We start from the raw sequence: 13670 nt of genomic DNA, 5'->3' as shown, positions 1-13670 counted from the left end.
AATGGATTGATGAAAGATATAGGGCCAAGCGAGAGGCCATTGCAGTAATCTAAATGAAAGTTGTGATCATGGCAGAGGTGATAGAGAGCAGTGGGTAGAATACAGGGAAATTTATCAATAGAAGGTAGAACTGATGAGACTTGGTGATTTAATGGATGTGTGTGTACAGGAGGATTCAGTCAGTGAAGAGTGAGTGAGCATGAGGAGCTGTGAATGACCCACAAGAATAGCTGAGTGAATGGTGGTGCCATTGATGAAAACACCCTCCAGAAGCAGTTAGTATGAGTATTAGCCAAGGATGAGCAGTACTAACTCTGTGTTAAAAAAATAATAAAAATAGGGCTTCCCTGGTGGCGCAGTGGTTGAGAGTCCACCTGCCGATGCAGGGGACACGGGTTCGTGCCCCGGTCCGGGAACATCCCACATGCCGCAGAGCGGCTGGGCCCGTGAGCCATGGCCGCTGAGCCTGCATGTCCGGAGCCTGTGCTCCGCAACGGGAGAGGCCACAACAGTGAGAGGCCCGCGTACCGCAAAAAAAAAAAAAAAAAAAAAAGACATTCATAGTAGCGAGTAGTGACCCAAAATTACATTTTCTAATCTATTGCATATGACATTGTTAATTTATTGAGTATATAATAAGCATCATATATTGTGTTTTACTTGTGTTAACTCATTCCATCTTCATGACAACATAAAATGCAGATTATTGTCTCCTCACAGAGGAGGAAACTAAACCTCGGAGAAGATATCCAGGTAGTAACCTGAGTTACAGACAAAATGAGGAGAAAAAGTTGCATTAACCTCCGAACATAGAGGATTAGGGCTCCAGTTAGAGGTATAAGCAACAAACTGTTGTTGGTCAAGAGATAGAAAGATTAATTTTCATTTTAGTTATCCTTGCTGGTTGGACCTTGAAGTGTGTGGAAAGAGTAATATTTGGGCATCTGAGTGGAGAGCCTTAAATACCAGGCTGTTTGGATTTTATTCTCCAGGTAATGCCCAGCCACTGAAAGTTTTTGAGGGGGGAGTAACAGAATTAGCCAATTATAGCAAGACTTAGAATTTCAAGTTCAAAAGAGTTTCTTTCTTTCTTTCTTTCTTTCTTTCTTTTTTAAAGAGTTCTCAAGTAATTCAATCCAACTCTCTCAATTCACAAATGGGGAAAACAAAGCCCCTAAATTTGAAGCTCTGCAGCTGGGGCTTTCATTACTGGCAATAGGTTTTTCATCTGGATAACTGACATGGGTGATTAGCTTGCCTCCATTTGGTCACAGGCTGAGCTCAGATCTTGCGCAGATCTCTCGCCTGCGTCCCAAATTAACAAGAGTCCTGATGAGGCCTAAGAGCTGGCTGAAGAAGGGACTATTTTGAGCCTTGGGAGATCAAGTAAGGGTGATGGCAGAGTTCAGAGATAACAGAGTGTATCTAACCTCTAGGGTAGGGTCATTCCTTGGCTGAATGCTTCTCTCTTGGGTTTTGCAGAAGCCTAACCTGGCCCATAGTCACTGATGACAGCTTTACTGCAGTGCTATGTTAAAGCTGGCATTATCAAGGTGGGCAATATAAGTCTCCAAAGAAGGGAAGAAGTTGGGAATAAATGGCTGAGTAATTGCTGATGTTGTGAGTATGTTAGACTTGGTCATGCAGATGTCCCTCTGGAGCTGATAAATGACACAGATTCACCTACAGTTTTGACCCATCAAAAGATAAGTTAGCTCTGTCTGATGTCAAAAACCATTCCTGAGCCTTTGGTGTCTTTCTTAGCAAATGGGCGCCCTACCTCCCAGCTGTGCAAGGCAGAAACCTAAATACCACTTTTGGCTGCTCTCTCCATTGCCCCTGATGCCCAATCAGTACCAAGCCCTTCTATTGTTTGAATACCCATTTGTCCCATCCTCTCTACCATGATCTTAGTTTAGGCCACCGTCATATCTCATCTAAATTATTGCAAAAGGCTTTCTCTGTTTTCCCTGCCTCAAACCTTGTACCCCTTAATCCATTATCTGCAGCCAGAGAGAAAAAGAAAGCATCAATTCTTTGAAATAATATGTCTGTTTTTCAGAGTCAGAGATGTGTCCAATGACAGCATAGATTATTTTGTTCTGTTTTCTAGCTTCCCTACAGAAGAACAGTGATGTCACAAATATTAGGGGTGAAATGACATTGATCCACAGGCTCAAGTGATTTTTTTCAACCAGATATCACAAAGATTCAACAAAATCAACTAAAAAATTATTTGTCCAGTTTGCTAAAAAGCGACACAATAATTCTTTAAGATCTCAAACTCTAGAATTTTCAGTTTAGGTAAAAGCTTTGCAAGAGCTAGTGCTTTCAGAAGGTTTACTGTAAGAGAAATTTCATTATTTAGCTATTTGAGATTATGAATTCAGTTTTCTATTATAAAAACATGTTGATAAAGGCATACCTAAGTCATAGTGTGAAGGATAACAAGGAAGATTCTAGTCAGAGAAATTCTCCTGAATTCTAAAGGAAAGTTATCTTTCTACTTTGTCCGGATGGTAAGGGAAGAAGGCAGTCAATAATTATTGACTGTTTATTTTGCCAAGCAAGATGCACGTTATCTCATTAGCTCTAGGAAGTAGTTACTATCAGCACAATTTTACAGTGAAGGATGCTTGGGAATGTTAAATATCTTGATAAAGATTCTAGAGCTGATAAGTGGGAAACCAGGATTCAAGCCTAAAACATGAGAACCTGCATTCTTTTTCTAAAAAATTTAATTTTATTTATTTTTTATACAGCATGTTCTTATTAGTTATCTATTTTATGCATATAGGTGTATATATGTCAATCCCAATCTCCCAAAGAGAACCTGCATTCTTAAGTGTGCATTCTCAATGCTTTGAAATAGATGGTGCTTTCAATACTTACAAATCCCTTATGAGATAGGTTTTCCCATTCTATAGATATGATTATCGAAGCTTAAAATGTTTAAAACTTGTCCTGTGTCACTCAGTAAGGGGTAGGGCTGACACTGAATCTCATACTTGTCTACTTTCAAAGTCCATGTGTTTTCCACAATGTCTTCCAAGACAGCATCCTGTTAATTGTCTCACGTATGGGGCTAATAGTAAGTGATGATGTTCAGAAGGGACTGAATAACTAGCAATAATCATAAAAGCTCATTTTTAAAACTTCATGGTGTCACCTATGTGCTTAGCAAATATTGTTAAAATGACGTATTGACCAATAAAATGTCAGGAAATTTCGTATAAATTGGCCAAGAGTGTGAGGGCAACTTCAAAACTTGATTTGACAATATTCACTATATCAGACTCTCATTAAATTCCCAGCAAAATGAGGGGTTTCATTTTTACTTTGTTTCTCTTCTCTCTCCTGCTTGCCATCTCAGAAATGAAGAGTGAAGAATCCAGGAAGCTCTGCGGGCTCGAGTACATACGAACTGTCATTTACATCTGTGCCAGCTCCCGGTGGAGAAAGCACCTGGAGTCGATCCCACAAGGTCAGCAAGGTAACATGAACGCATATGACTCCCTCATTTATTATTATTTTTTTAAGACTTGTTTTAATAACTGTTTCTCTAGTTACTGCTAAGCCACTTCTGTATCAATCTGGGGGATTAATTATCAAAATAAACATTTTGGCTTGGGAAGGAGGTGAGCTTCCTTTCAAAAAATAAGGACCTTGTTTTCTTTAGTCCCCAGCTTGAAATGATTTGATTGCACGACTACTTCGATGAGCTTAGCATCTATGGCAGGTGCTGGGAGGGTGGGTAGAGAGAAGCATGTGATTTCAAGGGTCATGTTGGAGCAGCAAGATTTTCACATGCAGATAATTATAGAATATAATAAGTTGGCATTCAGGCAGGTGCTAAATAAGAATGGAAGGAAGGAATCTAACTTTTATTGAGCACTTATTACATGCCAGGCAGTTTCATGGGCAACATTTCATTCAGTCTTCCGATAAGGATCTTTTGAAGTAAGTAATATTACCACCATTTACCATTTTACTGAGGATAAATTTGTTCACCCAGCTAGTAAGCAGGGTGGTTGGGAAGCAAACCAGGTCTTTCTGGCTTCAGAGCTGAGGTCTCCTGCTTATTCTATACTGCGTCTCAGGTGGGGAAAAGATGGTGGTAGTGTGTTGTAATAAATGACACTACCATGGAGGTGGTGGTATTTGACAGAGGCCCTAAGGGTGTGTAGGGTTTGGGAGTTATGGGGAGTGGGATGGGAATTCTAGCAGTAGGAACTGTCAGAATTTTAGAATTTTAAGGGTGGGAGTGAACCTAATGTGTTTCAGAAACAGAGAGGGGGGTGACTTCACTATATTTCTTCATTTTCCAATTCAAGTAACTCAGAAGTTGGCATTTTTCTCTTGCTAATCCTATATTAAAGTGTGACGTATAATTTATTTAAGATTCTATTTTAATAATTGTGTTTGTTATGTTTTATAATAAAAGTAAAAAAGAAAAACATGTTTACAGAATAAATGTTGCAACCACACATATGATATGAAAACTTTACAGGTTTCAATTTGGTTTAAAATGACTGGTAAACAAAAAGATTTTGGAAAATGACCCAGAGTTTTTGTATTTTGGTGGACTAATGTCTTGAAAAATTATGAACTTACCACTCTTACTTTAATAATGAGAGGTTCATAGTTACTAGATATTAATAAACAATAAGCATTTTTAATCTCAAGGGAGTAAACATAATTTACCAGATTGACCATATTTTATCAATCTCTGGCAAATCAGAATGCAATAGAAAAAATACATTTTGAATATCTTTAAAATATGTGGGGCAATGGAGTGTATGTCTGTATAAGGCTATCTCTTTCGACACCACTGACTTCATAATACTGTTTATTTAACCTTTCACAGGTTTTCAGATATTTTCCAATACATTATTTATTTGATGCATTACTGGTTTACCAATCAGCATTCATTCATCAAAATTTTTTCTGGTGCTTGCCAGTGTGCTAAGGTGCTGATAAGTAAGTTTGAACGAAGTTAAAGTGAGACAGGCTTATACATGGACTTTGGGAACAACACTGATAAAAACAGTTGGGCCCACTTTTAATTTTCAGACAGAGAGGTTTAAATCTCCACTTCCTTCCTTACTGATCAGCTTTGCAGAGCATACACAGGATTATTTTTTGTTTGACTGTTTTCGTTGATAGCATGTAACTAATACACTCTGCCGTGGCCACGGCAACAGAAGTCAAGCCCTGACTTGGCTGCTAACTGGCCAAGTGACACTGGTTCTGTCACTCCTCCTCTCTGCACCCACGTTTCCTCTTCTGTAAATGAGGAGGGTGGATATGACTGAGTTCTCCCTAAAATATCTAATCTCTCTGAAACCCCAGACCAACGTTAAAAAAAAAAATCAACTGCAAGATTCAATTTCCTTCCAGAAATCCAATGCATTTCCCCCAGAGTAGAACTTGGTTGCTGCCTTTGTCAGAGCTCTCTAAGGAAGTATTGTTTTTTCCCTTCCATATAGCTGAGAGAGGAAACCGCTTCCAGCTGCCTAATGAACAGGAGATTTCCGAGGAAAGCCCAGTGCAAAACCTTCCAAAGACGGATTCCTTGGGGGAGGAAAGTCTTCAGGGTGAACAGCTGCCCACGGAAAGGCTTCGGAGGTCAAAGAAGTATTCGGTGATGTCAAGACAAGACTTGCAAAAGTTGTGCTGCACCGAAGTCTGTTCCATGTCTGACTTGAGCGCTCCTTGTTAGGACAAACAAATCCCCAAGGGTGGCAGAGTTTTAGCACACGTTTAATCACAGTGTTTTACTTCCCAGAACAATACTCATATTGTGTCATTAAACTAATGTCTTTTGGGTAGGCAATCCTTCTTTCCTAAATGTTGTAGATGGTTGGCTAAAATCACAACGAGGTCTAGTTTCTCCTGTTGCCAAGGTGAATGCACTGTTCTTTCCAAATTTTAACTAATCCTTTGAAATTTTAAATGCTGTGCAAAATTACAATAAAAATTCCATAAAGCAAGCTTACTGTGATTTTTCTGTTTTTAAAACAATTTTAAAGAACTTTAAAACAGTAAACCAAAAATGTTGATAGTAAAAAAAACCTTAAAAAATAAAAAACTACTATTACCTCATCATCTAGAAATAATCCACTCTTAACTTTTGTGTTGCTGTATATTATTACTGAAAATTTAAACATCGATTCACAGTCAAGTGTAAGAATCTAAACAAAGTGCTTTTCTCAAGAGTTCTTAGAGTGCTCAATTAATGTTTCCTAATATGCATCTCTTCAACATTATACTTGAGAATAGTTGGGTGCATATATGTATCAAAGAGGGCCCATAAACAGCCCAAATCCAGAAAACGTTTGGGTATCTTAGCTCCTTTCATAGTCTGGGCTGCCTTGGTTTTGCCTTCCTACTGCTGAGATAAAAGGACATTCTATTCTCATCCTGGATGTTGAGAAACTAAAATGCAGATAGCCAAGCCATTGTACCACAATTGGATGTCTTCACAGATGAAAAGATAAAGTAAGATATCACAAAACTATGCTCTTATTTCTAACTCTGTCAGCCAACTCCCCAGTAGGTTTTAACATAGTTAGACTCTGTTCCTCTGAGGAGCTGCCTATTAATACTCCAGCCTGTATTTGAAATTCATCGTCTACACATTGTGCACGTAAATTGTGCCAAAGCATTGTTCTTTGCAGATAAAAAACTGAGTCTCCCTAGAATTAAGTAAACGTTTACTAAGTCACACAGCTGAGGAGGTGGTATCACTGATCCAAACTTAGGCTACTTAGCATGAATCAAGGCAGTCACATCAAACTGCACTGGTTGTCAATTACTCTTTACTAGGAGACATTCCCTGTTTGTTTAAATCAGTTTCACTGAAGAATGTCTTTTGAAGAAGCAGTAGAAATTAATGATATTAAATCTCAACCCTTGAGTACATGCCCTTTCAATATTCTGAGGGGTGAAATGGGAAGACTGTGAAGCATGTTTGCTGCAGACTGAAGTATGATGGTTTCCTCAAGGAAAAGCACTTCTGTGATTGAGTTTGAACTGAAAAGTAGCTGCTTTTTCCAAGAAGCACCATTTTTTAAGAAAAAATAAAGACTGAAAAACTGTGTTTATTCAGATTTGGGTGTTAGCAATGAAATGAAATAAGATTTGAAAATGAACAAAGTAGGCTTCAAGGAAAACGACTGACAGTATTGGTTGCTGATGATAAAGTTCAAGCTTACAAGCAATTTGGGAAAACTTTTACCCACCACCCTGAGCATCAGTGGTGATATTTGATTTTTTGATATTATATGACATGTGTCAACATTTGGGAGATCTGCTATAACTCAATGAACCAATATTTTCCAAATGATCAATGCATGATACTACAAAATCATGAATGGTTACGAAATCTGCTCAAAGTGCAAAATAAAGATTTTAATCTAACTACAAAAAATTCATTGGTATCATTTCAGATTTTACATTGCAAGTAACCTTTAATAAACAGTCACTTGTTGAGTTTTGGTATAATATCAAAAGAGAATATATTGATAAAAATGATCTGAAAATGCTATTAAAATACTCTCCCCTTTTGCAACTAAATGTTTATGTTTGGCTGAATTTTCTTCACGTACATTAGCCAACATAACACACAGCAGCAGATTAAAAATGTAGGAGCTGATAGAAGCTGTATTTTATAAAGACAGTCATTAGAGACTTGCAAAAATATAAAACAGTGCCACTTTTCTCACTAAATGTTTTTTGTTTTGTGAAAATATAGATTTTTAAATAAAATATGTTATTGGTGTTAATGTGTGATGAGTTTATTTTTATTTTCAAATGAGTTAAACATTTAAATTTCTCAGTAAAATTCTAATATGATAAATATTGATAAATTGAACCCACATAAATGAAAGCTCTTTGACATTGTTAATACTTTTTAAGAGTGTGAAAGGATTATGAAACCAAAACGTGTGAGAATTGCTCTTATATCTTATATATTTGCCACAAATTTTTGAGGTTCCATCAAGAGATGTTTAGGTTGCTGTATTTGTCATGACAAAGATGCAATAAACAGCCTTGTTTATATATCCTTATGTACTGACACTTTCATTTCAATGGGATAGCTTGCCAAGTTGCTAGGGGGAAAAATATGTGTATTTTTTTCAGTGTACTTTTAATAGTTATTTTTTATTTGTTACATATTTATTAGTTATTATAAATGTATCTATTCAATTTAAGTACATAGAGAAACAAAGAAGAAAGATGGGACCTCGTCTTTTTTTTTTTTTTGCGATACGCGGGCCTCTCACTGCTGTGGCCTCTCTCGTTGCGGAGCACAGGCTCGGGACGCGCAGGCTCAGCGGCCATGGCTCATGGGCCCAGCCGCTCCGCGGCATGTGGGATATTCCCAGACCGGGGCATGAACCCGTGTCCCCTGACTCGGCAGGCGGACTCTCAACCACTGCGCCACCAGGGAAGCCCGGGACCTAGTCTTTTTACTTAAATCCTGTAGTTCCTTTTTTGGGGAAAAAAAGATAATATATGTATACGGTTAGGAAACGTAAACAGTCCAGGGAAGTATAAAATACAACAAAAGTCTCACTCTCTTCCATTTGATTCTGAAGTAATATAACCTTTATTCAGAGTTTCTTGTAATTTCTACCAGAAACAAAAAATTATGTCTATACTGAATATATGTGGTATAGTTACAGATTTAGTAACTATAGTAGATATAGATAGCTTGCCCTATATCATTATCTATCTACCTACCTATCTTATCTATCTACCTATCATTGTCTATCTATATCTGTAACAGAGACTTTTAGCTGTTCACTAAAACCTCCTCTTCCTCTTGGGCACAGATAGACTACATTTCTCAGTCTCTTTTGCAGTTTCATGTGGTCATATGACTGAGTTCTAGCTAATTAAATGTGACTAGTCCATCAAGTCTCCCTCCCTCTGCCTCAATTTAGCAAGCAATAACCTTTGACGTTTTTATGTTTGATTCTATTTTTTACAGTTGTTAACCCACTCTAATACAATATGTACTGAATCTATCAACCCATTTTACACAAAAAGAAATTACACATACTCATTGCTTTGTTTAATACATCTTGGAAATATTTCAATAACATCCCAGTATAGGTATTATAATTTTAAACACATACCAAGAGAATACCATTTAAGAAGTTTGTATTAATTCATATTTTCACTAGAAATTTATGAGTGACTCTTTCTCTACGTTCTCCCCAGTCCATGATGTTATTACACTTGCAAAAATTTGCAATTTTTATAGATGAAACATTGAATATAATTTTGTTGCATTTGCATTATTACAACTATGATTGCCTTTAGTATTTATTGGACATTTTAATTTCCTCTTCTGTAAATTTGTCTGTTCATATTCTTTGCCCATTTTTCGATTTCTATTCATTTATAATAGTTTTCTTATCAATTTTCAAGACTTTTTAATATTAAGGATATTAACTTTCTGACTGCCTTCTTAGTAAAATATTTCCCCCCAAATCTTTGGTATGCCTTGATTTCATTTAGGATGTCTTTTGCATACAATGTCATTGCATACAATGTCTGTCTTTCCTTTATAGTTTCTGGATTTCCTTTTTTGCTTAGGCAGACCACCCTTATTGTGAGTAAGGTTGTGAAAAAGTCTACTAAATTATATTCTAATAATTTAATTTTGTAACCTTTGCATTTAAATTTAATCCATCTTATATTTATTTTTGTATAGTATGAGGTATTTAATTTTTATTTTCTTCCAAATGAACAGAACATTTTGCCTGAATCATGGAACAGCCTTTTCCCATGGAAATTTCATGCCATTTTAGTCATATGTTGTTTCACATGTTTGGAGCTATTGTAGGTCCTTTATTCTGCTCTTTGCTCTATTTATCCTCAGTTAGCACCATACTATTTTGATTGCAGTAACTTTATGGTAAATTTTAGTATCTCTTAAGAAAAGTTGTCCATCACTATAGATTGTTTAAAATTTTTTCATGGATATTATGAGACATACATCCTTCTATGTGGATTTTATAATCCAGTTTCCAAAAAAATTTTATTGGAATTATAATTTGAATTGCTTTACAGTTATACTCATGTAGAAAACATTTATATTCTATGATATTAAGAATTCTTATCTAAAATATATTACTATAATAATACAGTATTTTATTTCTTTTAATAACTTTTTATAATTTTAACTATATAGGTCTGTGTCTTTTTATACTACCTTCTAATTTTGTTACCTTTTTTCTTTCATTTTTTTCTTAAACATCTTTATTGGAGTACAATTGCTTTACAATGGTGTGTTAGTTTCTGCTTTATAACAAAGTGAATCAGCTATACATATATATATATATATATATCCCCATACCTCCTCCCTCTTGCGTCTCGCTCCCACCCTCCCTATCCCACCCCTCTATGTGGTCACAAAGCACCAAACTGATCTCCCAGTGCTATGCGGCTGCTCCCCACTAGCTATCTATTTTACATTTGGTAGTGTATATATGTCCATGCCACTCTCTCACTTCATCCGAGCTTACCCTTCCCCCTCCCCGTGTCCTCAAGTCCATTCTCTATGTCTGCATCTTTATTCCTGTCCTGTCCCTAGGTTCTTCAGAACCATTTTTTTTTTTTTAGATTCCATATATATGTGTTAGCATATGGTATTTTTTTTTCTCTTTCTGACTTACTTCACTCTGTATGACAGATTCTAGGTCCATCCATCTCACTGCAAATAACTCAATTTCATTTCTTTTTATGGCTGAGTAATATTCCATTGTATATTACCCTTTTATTTACCATTTTTATTTGCCCCTGTGAATGAGACATTTCCCCCATGTTCATTTCTAAATGCATGCTGTGATACAAAGAAAAATCTTGATTTTTTGTATACTCATCTCCAGCCACCTCCTCCAGTTATTTTATTAAATTTAATGGCTATCTACCCAAGTCTATCTTGGGTTTTCTAGGTGTACAATATTATCATCTACTAATAAAAAGGTAATTTTGTCTCTTTCAATATTTAAACTGATTGCTTCATATTCTTGTCTTATTACATGACTCATTACTCTGAAATTATATATTGAGAGGGTAATGTGCAGGCGTTGTTGTGGGTGCTAAGGATACAACCATGAATAAAACAGACTAAGTGTATATTCTTATGGAAGGCAGACATAAGCAAGAGAAATGTTAGATAATGATGGACGCTAAGGAGAAACTATGAAAAGGGAGCAGGAAGGCTTGGAGTGGGGGTGAGGATTGAATTTCAGACAGAATAACTAGGGAAGGTCTCACTGGGAAAGTGACTGCAGCAAGAATTCTTAATGATGATGATGATGGTAGATATCTCTTTCATCTTCCTAATTTTAACAGAAAAATGGTTTCTGCATTCCAGTACTCAATATAATATTTGCTATTCAAAATATAAATAAATAAAATAATGAATAAATAAGTCTTTATATTATAGATGCATATATGTATATGTACGAATATAAATAATATTGTTGATTATCTAAAGAGTTTTATTACCTATTGCTTATGAACTTATTTTGTTATAAATGGCTTCTAAATTTTATCAAATATCTATTTAACTTCAATATATAATATTTTTTCTCTTTTGTTAAATTGAAGAATTATATTGCTAGCTCTACTTATGTTGAAATCTCTGTTTTCTCAGAATAACTCTATTTGATCATGATTTATTAGTTTTTAGTGTAATAGTTTTTCAATACTCAGAAGGACTAAATTTGTTAATATTTTCTTTAAAATTTTTAATCTGTGTTCATAAGTAAAACTGATCTCTATGTTTGTCAATGAAGATTAATATAGCTTCATAAAGTGAAAACATTATCTGTTCTTTAGAAATTTGGAAGAAAAATGCTATGATAGTATCTTTTGCCTAGTGACTTTAAAAAGATTTGCTGAAATATAATATACATATACAATAAAGTGCATAACTTTAAAGTGAATTTTTGCCTATTTTTATAGCCGTGAATTCCTGGAACAAATTCAGTTATTAATAATTTGTTATTGTTTTTGACATATCACTGGATTTTATTTGCTATAATTTTGCTTAATATTTTTGCATATATTTTCATTAATAAACTTGTATTTTTCTTATAATTTTCTGTAATATCTTAAGTGATTTCGATATCAGGGTTAAGTTAGCTCTATAAAATGAGCTGGGACAATCCCTTCCTTCCTTCCTTCCTTCCTTTTCTAATCTCTGAATGTTTAAGATTGGTATTATTTCTTCTTTAAATGTTGGAGATTTCACTACTGAAGTCATTAAGGCTTGGCATTTTCTTCGTAGAAAGATTTAAAATTTCAGATACAATTTATTTTACAGATGTAGAAATCTCAAGAGTTTTACAATTTTTCCTGAACAAATTTAATGATTGTGTTTTTCAAGGAATTTGTCCATTTCACCTAAATAAATTCTTCATAATATCTTCTTATCTTTTTGCTGGGAGGTACTTTTTATACGGTAAATCATTACTTTTCTAGTCTACTTTGTAGTTACTGATCTTTTCAGATTTCTATCATTTTGAGGGTTAATTTAGATAGTTATTCATTGCTCAGAATTTCTTCTAGATTTTCAAATTTGCATGACAGCAACCACAAGGCTTTCCTTTATAGTGTGTCCTTGGTTTCAAGAACTTATCTTTAACACATAAATTCCGATCGTATTATCAGCATTTATTCATATTTCAGTGCAAGAACTACTGCTTACCACTATTTTCTCCTTCTTCCTGTTACATAGTTTCTAATCAGTAAGTATATTTTGGTTGAATGAATAAAATAATCTTATATATTTTTTAATATTATATATTTATGTTCTATTTGCCCCTTAATCATGCTTGCTGATGGTTGGGGGGAGAAGGGTGTTTTTATTCTGTTACTCTTTTGTTTTTTATGTTTTGTTTTGTTTTCGAATTTTATTTTATTTATTTTTTTATACAGCAGGTTCTTATTAGTCATCAATTTTATACACATCGGTGTATACATGTCAGTTACAATCGCCCAATTCATCACACCACCACCAACACCCCACCACTGCTTTCCCCTCTTGGTGTCCATACGTTAGTTCTCTACATCTGTGTCTCAGTTTCTGCCCTGCAAACCGATTCATCTGTACCATTTTTCTAGGTTCCACATATATGCGTTAACATACAATATTTGTTTTTCTCTTTCTGACTTACTTTACTCTGTATGACAGTATCTAGATCCATCCACGTCTCAACAAATGACCCAATTTCATTCCTTTTTTTTAAGATTTATTTATTTATTTATTTATGGCTGTGTTGGGTCTTCGTTGCTGTGTGTGGGCTTTCTCTAGTTGAGGTGAGCAGGGGCTACATTTCGTTACAGTGCACGGGCTTCTCATTGCAGTGGCTTCTCTTGTTTCACAGAACAGGCTCTAGGCGCACAGGCTTCAGTAGTTGTGGCTCGTGCACTTCAGTAGTTGTGGCTCACGGGCTCTAGAGCGCAGGCTCTGTAGTTGTGGCACACAGACATAGTTGCTCCACAGCATGTGGGATCTTCCCGGACCAGGGCTCGAGCCTGTGTCCCCTGCATTGGCAGGCAGATTCTTAACCACTGCACCACCAGGGAATCCCTCATTGCTTTTTATGGCTGAGTAACATCTTCTTTATCCATTTGTCTGTCAG

The 13670-nt window shown here is 35.6% G+C and overlaps 1 protein-coding gene across 1 annotated transcript; it reads left to right on the top strand.

Moving 5' to 3' along the window:
• The first annotated feature begins 3265 nt into the window (after nt 1–3265).
• On the top strand, nt 3266–5862 carry INSL5 (insulin like 5). The gene is made up of 2 exons (XM_067712740.1): nt 3266–3493; nt 5490–5862. Exons 1-2 carry the CDS (start codon nt 3319–3321, stop codon nt 5720–5722), a joined length of 408 nt encoding a protein of 135 aa, XP_067568841.1. The 5' UTR covers nt 3266–3318; the 3' UTR covers nt 5723–5862.
• Nucleotides 5863–13670: the final 7808 nt, after the last annotated feature.

Source organism: Pseudorca crassidens, chromosome 2 (assembly GCF_039906515.1).
Source record: "Pseudorca crassidens isolate mPseCra1 chromosome 2, mPseCra1.hap1, whole genome shotgun sequence".
NCBI lineage: Eukaryota > Metazoa > Chordata > Mammalia > Artiodactyla > Delphinidae > Pseudorca > Pseudorca crassidens.
The sequence above is the reverse complement of the archived record's forward strand: the minus strand, read 5'-3'. Positions and strand labels throughout refer to the sequence as shown.